At 35.9% G+C, this 14,918-nt stretch overlaps 1 protein-coding gene across 2 annotated transcripts; it reads right to left on the bottom strand.

Annotated features, from left to right (window-relative positions):
- Positions 1 to 8: 8 nt before the first annotated feature.
- LOC109064234 (serine incorporator 4) lies at positions 9 to 14,416 on the bottom strand. 2 transcript variants are annotated; one of them, XM_042760695.1, is made up of 12 exons: positions 13,832 to 14,416; positions 11,532 to 11,699; positions 11,134 to 11,312; positions 10,670 to 10,749; positions 9,189 to 9,282; positions 8,540 to 8,751; positions 8,259 to 8,354; positions 3,910 to 4,036; positions 3,763 to 3,835; positions 3,295 to 3,334; positions 3,058 to 3,205; positions 9 to 763 (listed from the first exon to the last, which is right to left on the bottom strand). In XM_042760695.1, exons 1-12 carry the CDS (start codon positions 13,898 to 13,900, stop codon positions 553 to 555), a joined length of 1,497 nt encoding a protein of 498 aa, XP_042616629.1. In that variant the 5' UTR covers positions 13,901 to 14,416; the 3' UTR covers positions 9 to 552. The 2 variants fall into 2 exon arrangements, with proteins under 2 accessions (XP_042616629.1, XP_042616630.1); XM_042760696.1 differs by lacking the exon at positions 13,832 to 14,416 and adding an exon at positions 13,145 to 13,786.
- Between the last annotated feature and the right edge of the window lie 502 nt (positions 14,417 to 14,918).

The following is a 14,918-nucleotide window of genomic DNA, read 5'->3' as shown; positions in this document are numbered from 1 at the left end:
CATTATACTTTAGATAACAGCTTTTTCTCCCTGTGGAATCTGATTGGCTGTATATATACATACATACATACATAAGTACAAGCCACAGATCAATGAAATAAAGCATTGCTCACATAATTTATCCAACTTAATATACATAAATATAACAAAAGCTTAAATTAAATAGGAAAAAGCCCATTTCAGGTAGTTTCCGTATATCTATGCTGTAAGCCAATGAAAAATTCTTCTACATTTTAGAAAAAAACCTCCACTAAATGTACAGACATCCAGCATGTCCAGAAAATGTTAATGTTCCTTTTGGCAATTGTTACACATCCCCTAAAGGTATGCTTGTACAGTCTTAAACATGGTTAACATTTTCTGTTCCCATGTTGAATTGCATTCATAGTGCTGCTGATTTTAATCCTAACAGGATTATCTGGAGGATCAATGTTCATTTAACTAAAGTCTTCTCTTCAGTGGATCCACCATGACCCATTTCCTTTGCGGTGGAAATCTCCAGTAAACTGCACCCGTCCCCAATGTCTCTGACACTGTTGAACAATCTGTTTTTCACACGCTAACGCTAACGAGGCGGTGGGTGGCAGCCCGTCTCTTGATGCGGGCGCGGCGAGGTTGTTTGTGATCAGACTGGCAGTGGCACAGGGGACCCAGGAGGAGCCACAGATACAGAACCACACACGCCCAGCAGGAGGACAGCTTGACCCAGAACGTGGAGTAACTCCCATGAGTGAAGGTGGTCTCCAGCACTGCAGTCTCATAACTGGGGGAGACAGTATAGTATTATCAATATGATTCGAGCCCGCTTCAATTTCATGTACAGTAGGTAAAGAAAAGAATCCCCCCCCCCTTTAAAATAATCACATTCTGTTGCTTTGCAGCCTGAAATGAAGATGGACACCGTTTTTGTTTTAGTTTTATCCAGCTGTATTTACACTGTGCAACTTCCAAATGAAAGATATAACATCAACATGTTAGAGTTGGCAAAATGATCACCCCCTCCTAAAAATGACTTGTAAACTCAGTCAGGTGTAGCTAATCACCTTCTCAATGGCACACAAAGCTATTTGACTTCCATCTGATCAGCTGTGGTCATTTTGATTTAGCTCAGCATGGAAAGAGCTTTCTTGGAGCATTTCAGTCCTTGGTAGTGCAACTGAAGCAAACCATAAACTCTGAATGGCAAGGCACTGTCTAAAGATCTCCGGGATAAAGTTGTGGACAGGCACAAGTCAGGAGATGGATACAAATAAATTCCATGGGCTTTATCAATGCCTAGAAGCACAGTGAAGTCTATCATAAAAAAGTGGAATGTATTTGGTATAACACAGACCCTCCCTGGATCAGGACGTCCCTCCAAACTGGATGAAGGAGCAGGAGGAAACTGGTCAGAGAGACTATCAAGAGGCCTACAGCAACTCTGAAGCAGCTGCAGGAATTTATGACAAAGAGTCGTCATTGTGTGCATGTGACTACAATATCACAGATTCTCCACAAATGTGGTTTGTATGGGAGGGTTCAAGAAAAAAGCCACTCCTCAAGAAAGGCCACATGCAGTCACGACTGAGCTTTGCCAAAACACACCTTGAGGATTCTGAGGCAGATGAGACTAAAATGTATTTATTTGGCCTCAACACAATATTTCTGTCGGAAATCCTATACAGCTTACCATTCAAATGATAGCATCCTCCAGTAAAGCATGGAGGTTTGTTATATCCTGTTATGGGGGAGTTTCTCAGCAGCAGGGACTGGAGCACTTCTCAGGGTAGAAAGAAAAATGGATGGGGCAAAATACTGTCAAATTCTTGAGGAAAATCTGCTGCCCTCTGCCTGAAAGTTGTCAATGGGAAGAAGGTTTATCTTCGAACATGACAATGACCCAAAGCACACAGCAAACTGAGCACACAGTGGTTGAAGCCGAAAAAGGTGAATGTTCTTGCATGGCATGGTCAGAGTCCAGACTTAAACCCTACTGAAAATCTGTGGAATGACTTGAAGACTGCAGTCCACAAACACACACCATCAAATTGAACTGAACTTGAGCAGATCTACAAAGAAGAGTGAGCAAATATTGCAAAGTCTAGATGTGCAAAGTTAGTAGAGACAAATCCCAACAGACTAACAAAATACTGAAACAAGGGGGTGATCCTTTTTCCAACTTTTTTTTTCTGACAAGTTGATGTTTTTATCTTTCACTTGGATAAGTTTCACTGAATAAATACAGCTGGATAAAACAAAAACTGTGTCTGTCTTCATTTCAGGCTGCAAAGCAACAAAATGTGATTATTTTAAAGGGGATGATTATTTTTTATACCCACTGTACATTTGTCTGAAATAAATCTGAAAAAGAAAAAAAATATTTATAGATGTTATCAAAAGGAAAAAAATATAAGCAAAAATATTAAACTCTTTATTTACCTCAAAAATATTATTATTATTTTTTTCAGACTCAGGTAAGTCTATAACAGGAGGTTTTAAACTTTACAGACCCCAACCCAACCCATGGACCCCAAAATATATATATATTTATTATATATATATATATATATATATATATATATATATATATATATATATATATATATATATATATATATATATATATATATATATATATATATAATTTTTTTTTTTTTTTTTTCTCTGGTATACTTTCTTTGATCACAAATATAAATACCTTCTACGATATTTAAAAGTGCAATAATGCTCCACATTTAGAAATGATTCAATATTTTTTTAATCACTTTTTAATTTATTTATTTTTTTTAAAAAACTGGAGTAATGGCTGCTGAAAATTATCCCTTCTTTTAATCTTATCAACCAAACTTTTGAACAGAAATGTATATAATACATCAGGCTGAAGGCTACTCACAGACACTGGGAATTATTGTGTTTTTTTTTTTTTTTTTTTTATCTCTGTTTAGATAGTTGTGTGTCTGTGCTTGTACACATGGTTCCATCCACAGTAAATAAGATTAAATATGAAAACTCTTGGGTGTTCCAGTGCTTTCTACTCTGATCTCCAGAACAGTTCAGAGGAGTTCTTTAACAACTGACCTGAACCAGTTAGTGAGAGTCATCATTACGTAGAGGGAAGCCAAAAAGAAAACAAAATGGAAGAAAAAGTAGCTGTAAGCAACGCGCTGGCTTTCATTGTGGATGACTTTCTGACAGCCTTTGTTCTCGTCAATGACAAACTCTTCCTCTGACAGGACAGAAACAAAGATGTTAATCTCATAATGACATTAATATGTTTGTGAAATCTATGGCTATTGGAACTTGTTATATTCTCACCATCTTCAGCCTCTGGCCAGCAGAAGCAACAGGAGGCTTTCTGTTCAGGACAGAGAGTGAGAGACATTGTCAGAGATGTTAATTCAAAGACAATGTATTTAAGTACAATGATTCTGTAATTGTAATGGGTTATTTCACCCAAGAATGAAAAGTCTGTCATCATTTGCTCACCCTCATGTAGTTCCAAAATTTGTATTAGTTTTTTTTTTATACCTGCTTGTATTGTTTTAATTTTTGAAAATGATATTTTTTGAAGAGTTTTGGTTCCTAATGGGTTGATTTTTTTGGATTAGATATCTTCTTTTGTGTTCCACAGATGACAGAAACTCAAGCAGGTTTGGAACTACACGAGGGTGAGTAAATAATGACAGAATTTCATTTTTTTTTTTTTTTTTTTTTTTTTTTTAATAGTTAGAGTTGATCAGATCAAAACAATTATTTTTATTATGTTATGTTATGGTAAAGTACCTGGAACTCATAGCGGTAAACCTTAATCATCCAGAAAGGTCCAAAGACCTCAGCTAAGTATGAAGCCTCATTGCTGTGAGAGATAATCAGCAGTTAGCCATTTTACTAATATTCTAATTATTAATAACTCAATACGTTTTTACTCACCATGCAAAGAGAACACAGCAGTACATGATTGCAGCCCCAATAATGGCCACAGCATTGCCTTCATTTTGAATCTCATCCCTGCTGACTTTAGGGTAGCACACCGTCATGTTGACCCCCTGATACTCCACTGAAAGCACACACAAAAGCTGGTGTGAGTCATCACACATTTATTTATGTGAATTAAGTTTCTGGATTTGTTTTCCACAAACTCGTCATTCAGGGTTTCAGAATCATGCCCTGCAAATTCCTGTTCAATTAACAGCAAATGCTCAGCTAATTGAAAATGACTAATTACATTTAGTGTCACATTTATATGCTCCATTTAGGATTTCTTGAGCCCATTGCTGCTGGGTTTAGTGAAGCTTTAGAGGTCTGTGGATACTGTGTGCTATGTGTCTGAGAGAATTCCTCTGAGATGGGATTAAACTCCCAGCATGCCTCAGGGTGCACTTCAGTCCTTTATGAAGTCATGCAGCAAACAACGGCTATAAAACCGCTGATAGTTAGGGAACAAGACACGACACAACAAACACACATATACACACACGGTGCCATTCACCAAAATGAAAAAAGGGCACAGGAAGTCAGTACACTGTTTCTCTAGAAGCAACAACAGCCTACTGCCATATTAATCACACTACAAGCATGATGTTTCAAGCCAAAAGTGCTTCATCAGGCATTATGTAAATCATACTAAATCCAAAACCCGCCAAATGTAAGAATTATTCTTCAATCCTTTACGTCACCGGCTGTAATTTTTCTTCTCTGAACTTTACCATCCGTATAACATCTGTATTTCAAATACCCACATGAAACACCCTTAGCTACATCTGTGTTACATGCTTGAGAGCTTTTCTATGACCTCAGACACCAAAGCTTTTCTTTCTGGAAATCTCATTCATCTCTGTCCTATGTTAAGCATGCACCATTCATCACCTTTGCAGTGTGCCACAGTTTTCTCTAAAATTCTCGTATGGATGAAATGATGTGAGATGAGATGACGAACCAAGAAGAGTTTTGCGTGCTCCACTGATGACTTTTTGTTAATGACTATGTGATTACAGCCAGTTTGATTAACTTTGCTGAGGGATAAATCAATTCAATTACTCCTGTGAGGGTTTGCACGCACTGCTGCATGGAGGCTGCACATTGACCTTGAAAGTCTGTGATTCTACGTTGCTCTCTAAAAGGCATTTTAGTGTTTCATAAAGTACAGAAAGTATTCAAACAGGTCACCAATCACTCTTTAAGTTCCCGTCATCATTCTTGTGATGGTTAGTTACTTGGCTTTGTGTTGACAGATAGAGACAGACTCACACTTGCTGGATCAAGTATAATTTTTTTGCCAGATCAATCAGGGTTAAGTGTTTAATGATCTTGCAAATAGATAACTGTAATTTAAGCATTTCTTGTCCCATCAGGATTGTTGTGATTCATTTTATTTAAGAATAGTTTTGGTAGAATTTATTCATATTTTGGAAAACACACACACACACACACACACACACACACACAAATTACATAAGTAAATTGGGCTAAGTGTTTTATATTAATATTTGACAAATCAGTATTTGGAAGCAGGAAAGAGCAGAGTGACAGTATTCTGAATTGGGTTCTGTCCCGTGGCTAAAAAAGTAAATAATAAAAAAAAAAAAAACTACCTAAAAAGTTTTCTAGGTAGGTCGCAATGTCTGGAAATTTTAGCATAATCTAATTTAATCTGGATTACGTAACCCAAAATTGCAAGATTACGTAATTCCAAAAATGAAGTACTTGTAATTAAATTAAATTACATTTTAAAATACTAGTAATCAGACTACAGTTACTTTTTTATGGATTACATGATTACATATAATTTACACAATAGCAATACATTATTCATGATTGATTGATTCTCCCTAATTTCTCTTTTTCATCTTTTAAATTTTCCTTTCTAAAATAACCTGCTAATATACACTCCAGTTTTGTGGACCACTGGATTTACAAAAATCATTTCAGGTTTAAGAAGTGTTTCAACTTTCCATCAACTAACTACACGTACACTTATAAAACACTTACCAGACGTATGATCATATTGAAATGTGCTCATGCGAAAAACTATCAAAAGGCACACATTTATTTAATTTTAATTTTTTATTTTCGTTTATTTGCACATTAAGAATAATGTACTTGTGCATCTAATAGGCCAGTGCACGATTGCTGTATGTCACTGTAATCGTCTTTACCTTCATTACAATTGTCACCCATCTAAACTTTACTGGTGAGATACTGGTTTGCTTTATTCAGCCCATACAGACTCAACGGGTCACTTCAGCTTTATGCTGAATATTGGTGACTACCACATTTACCCGTACTGAGTGTAAATATTTTGCATTTATGGTGAGACAGAAAACACTTTAATATGAATATATAAAGCCTATTTTACATAGACTTTACATTTAATTCATTATAATTGTTGTTTCTTTATTTAGTTCAAAGTTAACATAAAAGCGTCTCAGTCTAGCTTTTTCGGTGTTTTGTGTATAAATCTGCACCCAGTGATTGGTCAAATCATTACGCTCAGGTGTTAGCGTCAGTCTGCCTTTGTCCTTCAGTGTTTCTTTAAAGTTTATGCTGAACTGAAATGTGTGTGAAATGTGTACAGACTTATAACACAAAGGTCGCAGGTTCGAGTCTCGGTACTGGCACGGATTGTAGGTGGGGGGAGTGAATGACCAGTGCTCTCTTCCACCTTCAATAACAAGACTGAGGTGAGAGACTCTTGAGCAAGGCACCGAACCCCCAACTGCTCCCCGGGTGCTGCAGCAATAAATAGCTGCCCACTCGTCCCGGTGTGTGCTTGTCTGGGGGTTATGGGACACCATTCTTAAGTTGGCCACACGTCTCTTCACTTTCACTAATATGATTTTGATACAAAAAAACAACATCAATAGGCCAAGGGCCACATTTTTATATATATTAATATAAGACAAGAATTCTGAAATGTTATTCTGAAATTATATATATATATATATATATACAGTACAGACCAAAAGTTTGGAAACATTACTATTTTTAATGTTTTTGAAAGAAGTTTCTTCTGCTCATCAAGCCTGCATTTATTTGATCAAAAATACAGAAAAAAATGTAATATTGTGAAATATTATTACAATTTAAAATAATAGTTTTTAAATTTATTATACTTTAAATGATCATTTATTTCTGTGATGCAAAGCTGAATTTTTAGGATCATTATCACATGATCCTTTAGAAATCATTCTAATATGATGGTTCATTATCAAAGTTGGAAACAGTTCTGCTGCTTAATATTTTTTCAGAACATGTGATACTTTTTAAGGATACTTTTTGATGAATAAAAAGTACAACAAAAAAAAAAAAAGAAGCTATGTTTTTAAAATATAAATATTTTGTAATAACAATATACACTACTGGTCAGTAATTTAGGGTCAGTATTTTTTTTTCTTTTTTTTTTTTAAATAAAATCAATACTTTTATTCAGCAAGGATGTGTTAAATTGATAAAAAGTGATAGTAAAGAAAATATATTATTAGAATATATATTATTAGAATTTTTTTTTGAATAAATGCAGTTCTTTTTAACCTTTTATTCATCAAATATATTAGACAGCAGAACTGTTTCCAACACTCATAATAAATCAGAATATTAGAATGATTTCTAAATGATCATGTGATAGACTGGATGTTACATGTGACACTGAAGGCTGGAGTAATGATGCTGAAAATTCAGCTTTGCATCACAGGAATAAATTTTTTTTTTTTAAGTATATTCAAATAGAAAACTATTATTTTAAGTTGTAATAATATTTCACAATATTACTTTACTGTTTTTTCTGTATTTTTGATCAAATAAATGCAGGCTTTATGAGCAGAAGAAACTTCTTTCAAAAACATTAAAAATAGTAATGTTTCCAAACTTTTGGTCTGTATTGTATATGCATAGTCTAGTTTGCATATATTTCCAGAACAGAAATCTAAACATTGGATAAATGTTTAGGTTCAAAATACTTGTTTCATTTTGGTGATATATTACAGTGAAGGGTTTTTAAAAGGGGGATGTTGGATATCTGTTCTTAAATCAGAAAATACTGTCAACAACCAGCAACTGAAGTGAGTTGAGAAAATGGCTTTTAAGGATGCATTGTAATTGAAATCAGCTGATGCAAATAGTGTATTTTGGATGTTTTCTTTCCACTTGGTCTGAAAGAAGACATGTTATGAAAGCAAAATAGCCCCAAACCCTAAAATTTACCAGTGCACGAAACAACAGTGGTTTTACCTGTAGTATCATGTCTTAAGACCTGAAACAATTCTGCAATCTTTCCGACTTACCCTTCTCTGGTGGGCGGCTGGATAGAGCAGAGAAGGTCAGGTACATGACATAGCAGCAAATGATGGAAGCCTGCAGGAGTCCTGAGCGGGGCTGCTCTGAGAGGGACAGCAAAACAAACCGTCAGCTTAAATGATTAGTCATACTTGATTTAGACTGCTTCAAGAGTATTCCCACAAAACTTTATCTTTTCTTGAGTTGTTAATATCTAAACTGCTGATATAAACTACTAAACTATTGTTTTGGTGAGAGAACAGAAACAGATGAAAAATGTAGCACTAACTTTGCTGCACACAGGGAGTGATTGCAATGAAAGACATGATGGTGCAGAGGGCCAGGTTAGTCCACAGCAGGGCTTTGTTCAGGTGGCATCCCGCTGGGTGAGTGTAGTATTTGTACATGAATGTGAAGGCCATGGTGGCGATGGTGTAGAAAAAGAGGGTAGCACACATGACTGCCACGTACCACCTCTTATTCTCAGCTGCACCGGTTAACCTGGGAATGAGAGGCGGGGCAGAGATGGGGTGCGATCAGTGACGCTTCACGTCTAAATCGAAAAGGAGAATTCATAATCCCATTGTGTTAAGGTGACTTTCGGCCTGAAAATGGCTTGAGGTAGACTCCACAAGCATCTGGGAAAAGCTGGAAGTCAGAGGGTAAACGGAGAGATAAGTTTGAATGCATGTTTGTATGTGTGTGTGTGTATGAATAAGTGAGATACTGGAGCAAGAAACAGGAAGGGACAGTGATCATCTACAACTCTAAAACTGTAGAGGGTGATATTTTATCATTCCAGAGCGAGATGTGACTCAGACAGCAACCATGTGGTTCTTCATATTCTGGTATTGGGTAGTAGTTGTAGTTAGTTAGTGCAGGTTTGCCTCAAGAAAACATACCCATTCTGTCTGTGTGAACCCAGTTTCCTCACTCACCAGTTTTTATTCCAGGTATGAGCGAAAGCAGTGATGAGAATGAGTTGAATGAGGATAAAAGCAAAGCCTCCCACTACTCCAACATAATGCCAGGCTACATGGAGAGAGGACAGAGAGGAGAAATTAAATGAAAACAGTAAAATCCAGTGAAATTAGATTTATGGGACACTGGGCTTTATTTATAATTTGAGCAGAGCAAAATCATACGTAGAACCATTGTATGTAAATGTACCACTGAATTGAACACAACAGTTTACACACAAATTCTGAACGATTTTCAAAGAAAAGTGTTCATTAATGAGGTTCATTAGTGAATCCCCACTTTGTGCTCTAATGAAAAATGTCCAGTGTGTCTATAGTGCCACCTGGAGGAATTAAATAAGAATTGCATGCCTGTAATATAATCACACTAAGCACATAATCACTTTAGATAACGACTATGCACTACACTCACCATGTTTTGATCGATGTACTTCCTTTCCCATAACAGTAGGGATGCGATGTATTGGTATCGTATTGGTTGCCAATTGGCTGCCAAATTTAGAGATTGATTAATTGGTATCAGTGTTGATTATTTAAGTGTGTATTCTCATTTCCCCTATTTTTTTATTTATTTTATTTTTTTTTGCATTTGGATTATCTTTACCATCATGTAACACAAAAGTTAATCTTTAAAATTAATATAATTTTCATTGTTAAAAGCAATATGTAGCAAATCTCCAAATGAATATCAATTTTTTATACTGTATGCATTATAATTTTGTGATGTCTAAATTCACTTGTTGTGTTTCAAATGATTTATTTTAGTTTTTAGTGTTTTATTTTTGATATGTAGACACAGTAGTATAGAATTGATCATGACTTGACCATAACATGCAGAACTTTTTGGGGTCAGTGAGATTTTGTTAATGTTTTTAAAAGAAGACTCTCATTTTTTTTCTTTTTACATAATACTATGAAATATTATTTAAAACAACTGAAAATTATTTTCTATTTTGATATATTTTCAAAAGTAAGTTTTCCTGTAAAGCAGAATTTTCAGCAGCCATTAATCCTGTTTACAGTGTCATATAATCTTTCAGAAATCAAAATATGCAGATTTGGTGTTCAAGATAAAACAATTTATTATCAAGGTTGAAAAAAATTTTACTTAATATTTTTAAGGTTTCTTTGATGAATAGTGCAGCATTTATTTGAGATGGAAATCTACAATTTTATAAATGTTTTTGCGCAATTAAAAAAATAATAATAATAATATAAAAAAAAAAACAGTCAGAATAAAAATTCTGACCTTGCACATTTAAATGGTAGTTTTATTATTGGATTCATTGGTATCAGTCTGCATTTTGATATCAGTGGATCCCTATATATTATTTATCAGAAATATAATGACTAAATATATATATATATATATATATATATATATATATATATATATATATATATATATATATATATATATATATATATGAACAGCTCACCATGCAAAAAGGATTCTGTGGGAATAAAGAAGGCAGCAGCAATCATTCCAAGCATGGTGATGAACTTCAGAAACCAAAACCTAAGTGAAGATGTGGAGAATTGGTGTGTGTTAGTTTATTTATATTAAGTAACTTAATAAAGCTGTTGGATGAGGCAAGATGTCATTTATATTTATAGTCCAAAATCTGTTGGGGTTGGTCCTACAAGAGCCTCCAAAGATGGTTGACCCTTGTCTATATCATGTTCTTCCTCTTAAGAACATAATAACGTCTTTTCAAAATATACACTTAAAAAAAGTTTTTCTCAGCAAAGTCATAGAAGAACCTCCAATAATCGAAAGAAGAAGAAGTCCATCTTTTGCCACCATAAAGAACCTTTTTGTGCAACAGAAAGTTTCTTCATGGAACCATAGATGCCAATAAAGAACCTTTATTTAAAGAGTGTAGGGAATAATGACACTGACCCATTATGAATGAGGGCTCGGAAATCCTGACTAGACTTCACATCAATGAGGAAGATGGCCATCATCAAGTAGAAACAAGCTGTGCCGAAACACACCCTGTAGACAGCAGAGTAGCCCACCAGCATCTGACAGTCTCCTCCACCATGAGCCTCATCACACACCACATTAAAGAAAGGCACCTGATGAAGAATGACATCTGTTATTGCATGCCAGTGTTTCTGTAGGGTACAGACTACTAGCATGTGTAGCTGGTGTGTGTCCTGCCAAGCAGATTAGCCAAGATTTGATTGCATGAGACTAGATATATAAATGAAATGAGTTTATGGTGTTTACAGCACCGGCGATACAGTGATAAAAGTTAGAACCACTGGAGCCTGTGCAACTTGTAAACAACTTACATTCTCCCTCACTGCCTCTGACACAGTCTTAGACAGCATGAGGCATGAGACAGTGCACGCCAGGATGTGGAACAACGTGTACATGACCCGCGTGCTGCTTGATGATTTGACGGGCGGACAGAAGGAGCAGCACAGGGAACATGGTGCCGGGCCACAGCAGCAGTATATCTGACAGAAAGAAAAGCAGACCGGTCAGGGGTTGGGATTAATCGAGGTCACTCAAAGCATCTGGAATTTTCTGATGGATCAGGGCTGGTTGCCTGGATGAGATCCAGGTAACCTCAGCTAAACCCAGAAGCATAGATTGGTCTGAAGCACAGTTCCCACTGACTTTAAAGATTAACAAACCGTCTTTTATGAGCACATACAGGATTTGAAATGATAGAGATGATAGAGATATGTGGTTATAATGAAAAATCTTTCAGAAGTTTTTAACGTGCTTCAATCCAATATCCTGTTGCAGTTATTCACTATTTGAAATGCAGGGAAAAGCCATCAAAATATATAATAATTCCTAATGGAAATGTTGAACCCTTATATTGTGATCCGGTCATTTTGGCCTGGAGGACTTTCTTTCTTCCAAAAATACTAGATAGTGTTATCACATTGGGCTAAAACTCACTGACTTTACTCACACAGGGTATAACAACTTAGTTATAACTAGTGCAGATTAGTGAGGCCTATGATCAATCAGTTCCAAAAAGCACAAAACCTGTGCTAACTGAAAGAAAACAAGTTGACAAAATTTGGTGATAATATAGCATAATGAGAGATTTACAAGCAACTTTTAAAAGGCTGGCCATTTTTGACAACAGCACAAGGGATAATTCATCCATAATTGTATATTCTGTCATTATTTACTCACCCTCATGATGTTCAAAACCTGGGTTTCTTCCTTCTCATAAACACAAAATAATATTTTTGAAAAATGTCTCAGTGTTTAGTTCATACAATGGATGTCATTGAGGGACCAGCATTGTTTTGGACCTCACTGATTCATTGTATGGACAAAAAAAAAAAAAAAAAAAAAACATCCTAATAAACAAACAAAAAACATTCTTCTATGTTCCACAGATGAAAAATAGTCATACAAGTTTGGAAGGACATGAAAGTGAGTAAAGGATGAGTAAATGATCATTATTATTTATTTGACATTGCTGTTTAAAGACAAAACCATCAGGTGCATGGTAGAAGGCCATAATTGTTAAATACAGCAAATTAGTTTTAAAGGAATGGTGAAAGGAGAATATTTTTGACCTAAAATTCCATGACTAAGTATATTTGTGCCAGCAGGAGGATTTGATTTTATTCTTTATAGAAACTGATTCACAGAAATTAAACAGAAGTTTAATAGTTTTATCAGTGATTCTCATGTCTCAGCAGTAAAACAAAAAAGCAAACTGAACAATGTATTACTACAAAATAAATAAATAAATAAATCATCTTCTCTTGATTACAATTATTTTACAAATTTTTAATTTACATAAAAACATGTCTAATGGCTTACTGACTGTGCATTGATAATTGTCTAATTGCTATGTAACTCAAACTGCTCTTAATAAATCAGTGGCAATATTCCTACAGCCAGTGAAGGAGGATGAAAACACACTGACTCTTAAAGCTCCTGATGATAGAATGAGTCATCCATCATCTTAATTTCTTTTGACAGAAAGAATGTTCCATGATGGCTGTGCTTTCTGTTGAGAGAGGAGTTTTACCTTCTCATACCAAACAACAGTAATAACTGACCAAATGATTTTAACAGTGCAATAACAATAGTAGCCATCTAAAATAGTAGTGGAATTAAAGTTTAAAAGTTGATTGTTCTATTCCGGTGAATAAACTCGACCACTACTTATGTAAATAATTATGTAGTTATTCAAATGAAAATGCACTAATGCAGGGTTATATAGTTAATACAAATAAAATGAGAAATGAGCTGAGTACTAAGAGCATTATGCCAGAGCATTATGACAACCTGTAAACATAGCGTGTCACTGCACAAGCTTTTCAATCATTTTTTCAATGATCCAACTAAAGCCACAGACAGTGCAGTACCTGCAAAAGTTAAGAGATGAAATAGGCAGATTCCTTATGTTTATCATTCATCATAAATTGTCTTTCAGTTCTAAGTTCTACAAAGGCAGATTAGGTTCTTGTAAGAGACGTTTGAATAAAGTGTTTCTTGTATTCCAGTGATCAGAGAACTATGAGAAATAAGTCTCATCTGAAAAACCTGACATGTCATTCTCACATCTTTCCTCACTATGAAACAATCTCCACCTCTACCTCTCTCTCACCTGATAAGCCACCATGTTCAGGAAATAGTTGTAGACACCGCTTTGGTGAAAAGCTTGATCAGTCGACATGGCTTCTTTTATTTCAAGGACGCTTAGTTATTAAAACACGACCTCCGGAAAAAAATAAATAAAAACAGTATATGCTATAACCAGTCAGGGTCAGGACACTGTATTATCTGTAGGAGCTCAGCTTTACAGGAAAGAGTCCTCAGCTAGTTTCTCCTGAAGGTGTAGTTCCACTGATCCCCAACTGCACACCCTCATGTTGCTCTCGTGGGAACATCTGAACATTCTTCTCATATCCTATACGAGCAGCCTGGTGGCATCGAATGGTACCAGGAGAGTGTGTAAGCAAGGGTGGATGCCCAGTTGCCCTCCCTCCAGTCGCCTGTACTCACGCAGTGAGATTAGGCAACAAGAGCAGCGGCAGGAGGGGGCAGGTTCTGTATGTTGGCCCATCTGTCCCTCCCTTCCCCCTCGCTCCAGTGCACCAGTGCATCCTCATGCTCAATAGGATTGCTCCAGTGTCTAATCGGTTTAGGGCTAAATAATGAAATTATTCTTGCGGTATTGTGATTTCTCTCACAAAGTAGACAAACTTTTAGATCCCCCTTTTGACACCTTAGCAACCGTTCCCTTGTCTGACTTTATATGTGATCTGGTCATCATGCTTTGACCCAGAAACTGAAGGGTGCAATTAAAGCAGGTGTTTGGAGGAATGCACAGGACCAGTCCCGCATTATTTTAGATACATTGACCACAGCCTCAATGTACAATGGGGGTACACTTCAACAAACACTAGCAACCTTTACATAATAAGTCTTCAAAATCAAAGACAGATTGTTTCAGTTGTTATAATGAAGTGGATAGGAGTTGTTAGCGTGCAGAGCGGCCTGTAGCTCTATATTTAGGTCAGTGTGTATTTGTGAGGATGTGCACTGGGATTATCCTGGAGTTTTTAGTCCTCGTCTCAGCCTGGGTGACCTTCTCTCTCCGGTAGAGTGACACACTAATCCAGACAGCAGGGTCTGACAAACACAGTCCCACTTGAACTCATCATCAGCCTTCAGCATCATGTACATGACAT

This window comes from Cyprinus carpio, chromosome A7 (assembly GCF_018340385.1).
Source record: "Cyprinus carpio isolate SPL01 chromosome A7, ASM1834038v1, whole genome shotgun sequence".
In the NCBI taxonomy this organism is placed as follows: Eukaryota; Metazoa; Chordata; class Actinopteri; order Cypriniformes; family Cyprinidae; genus Cyprinus; species Cyprinus carpio.
This window is presented reverse-complemented; position numbering and strand designations above follow the sequence as displayed.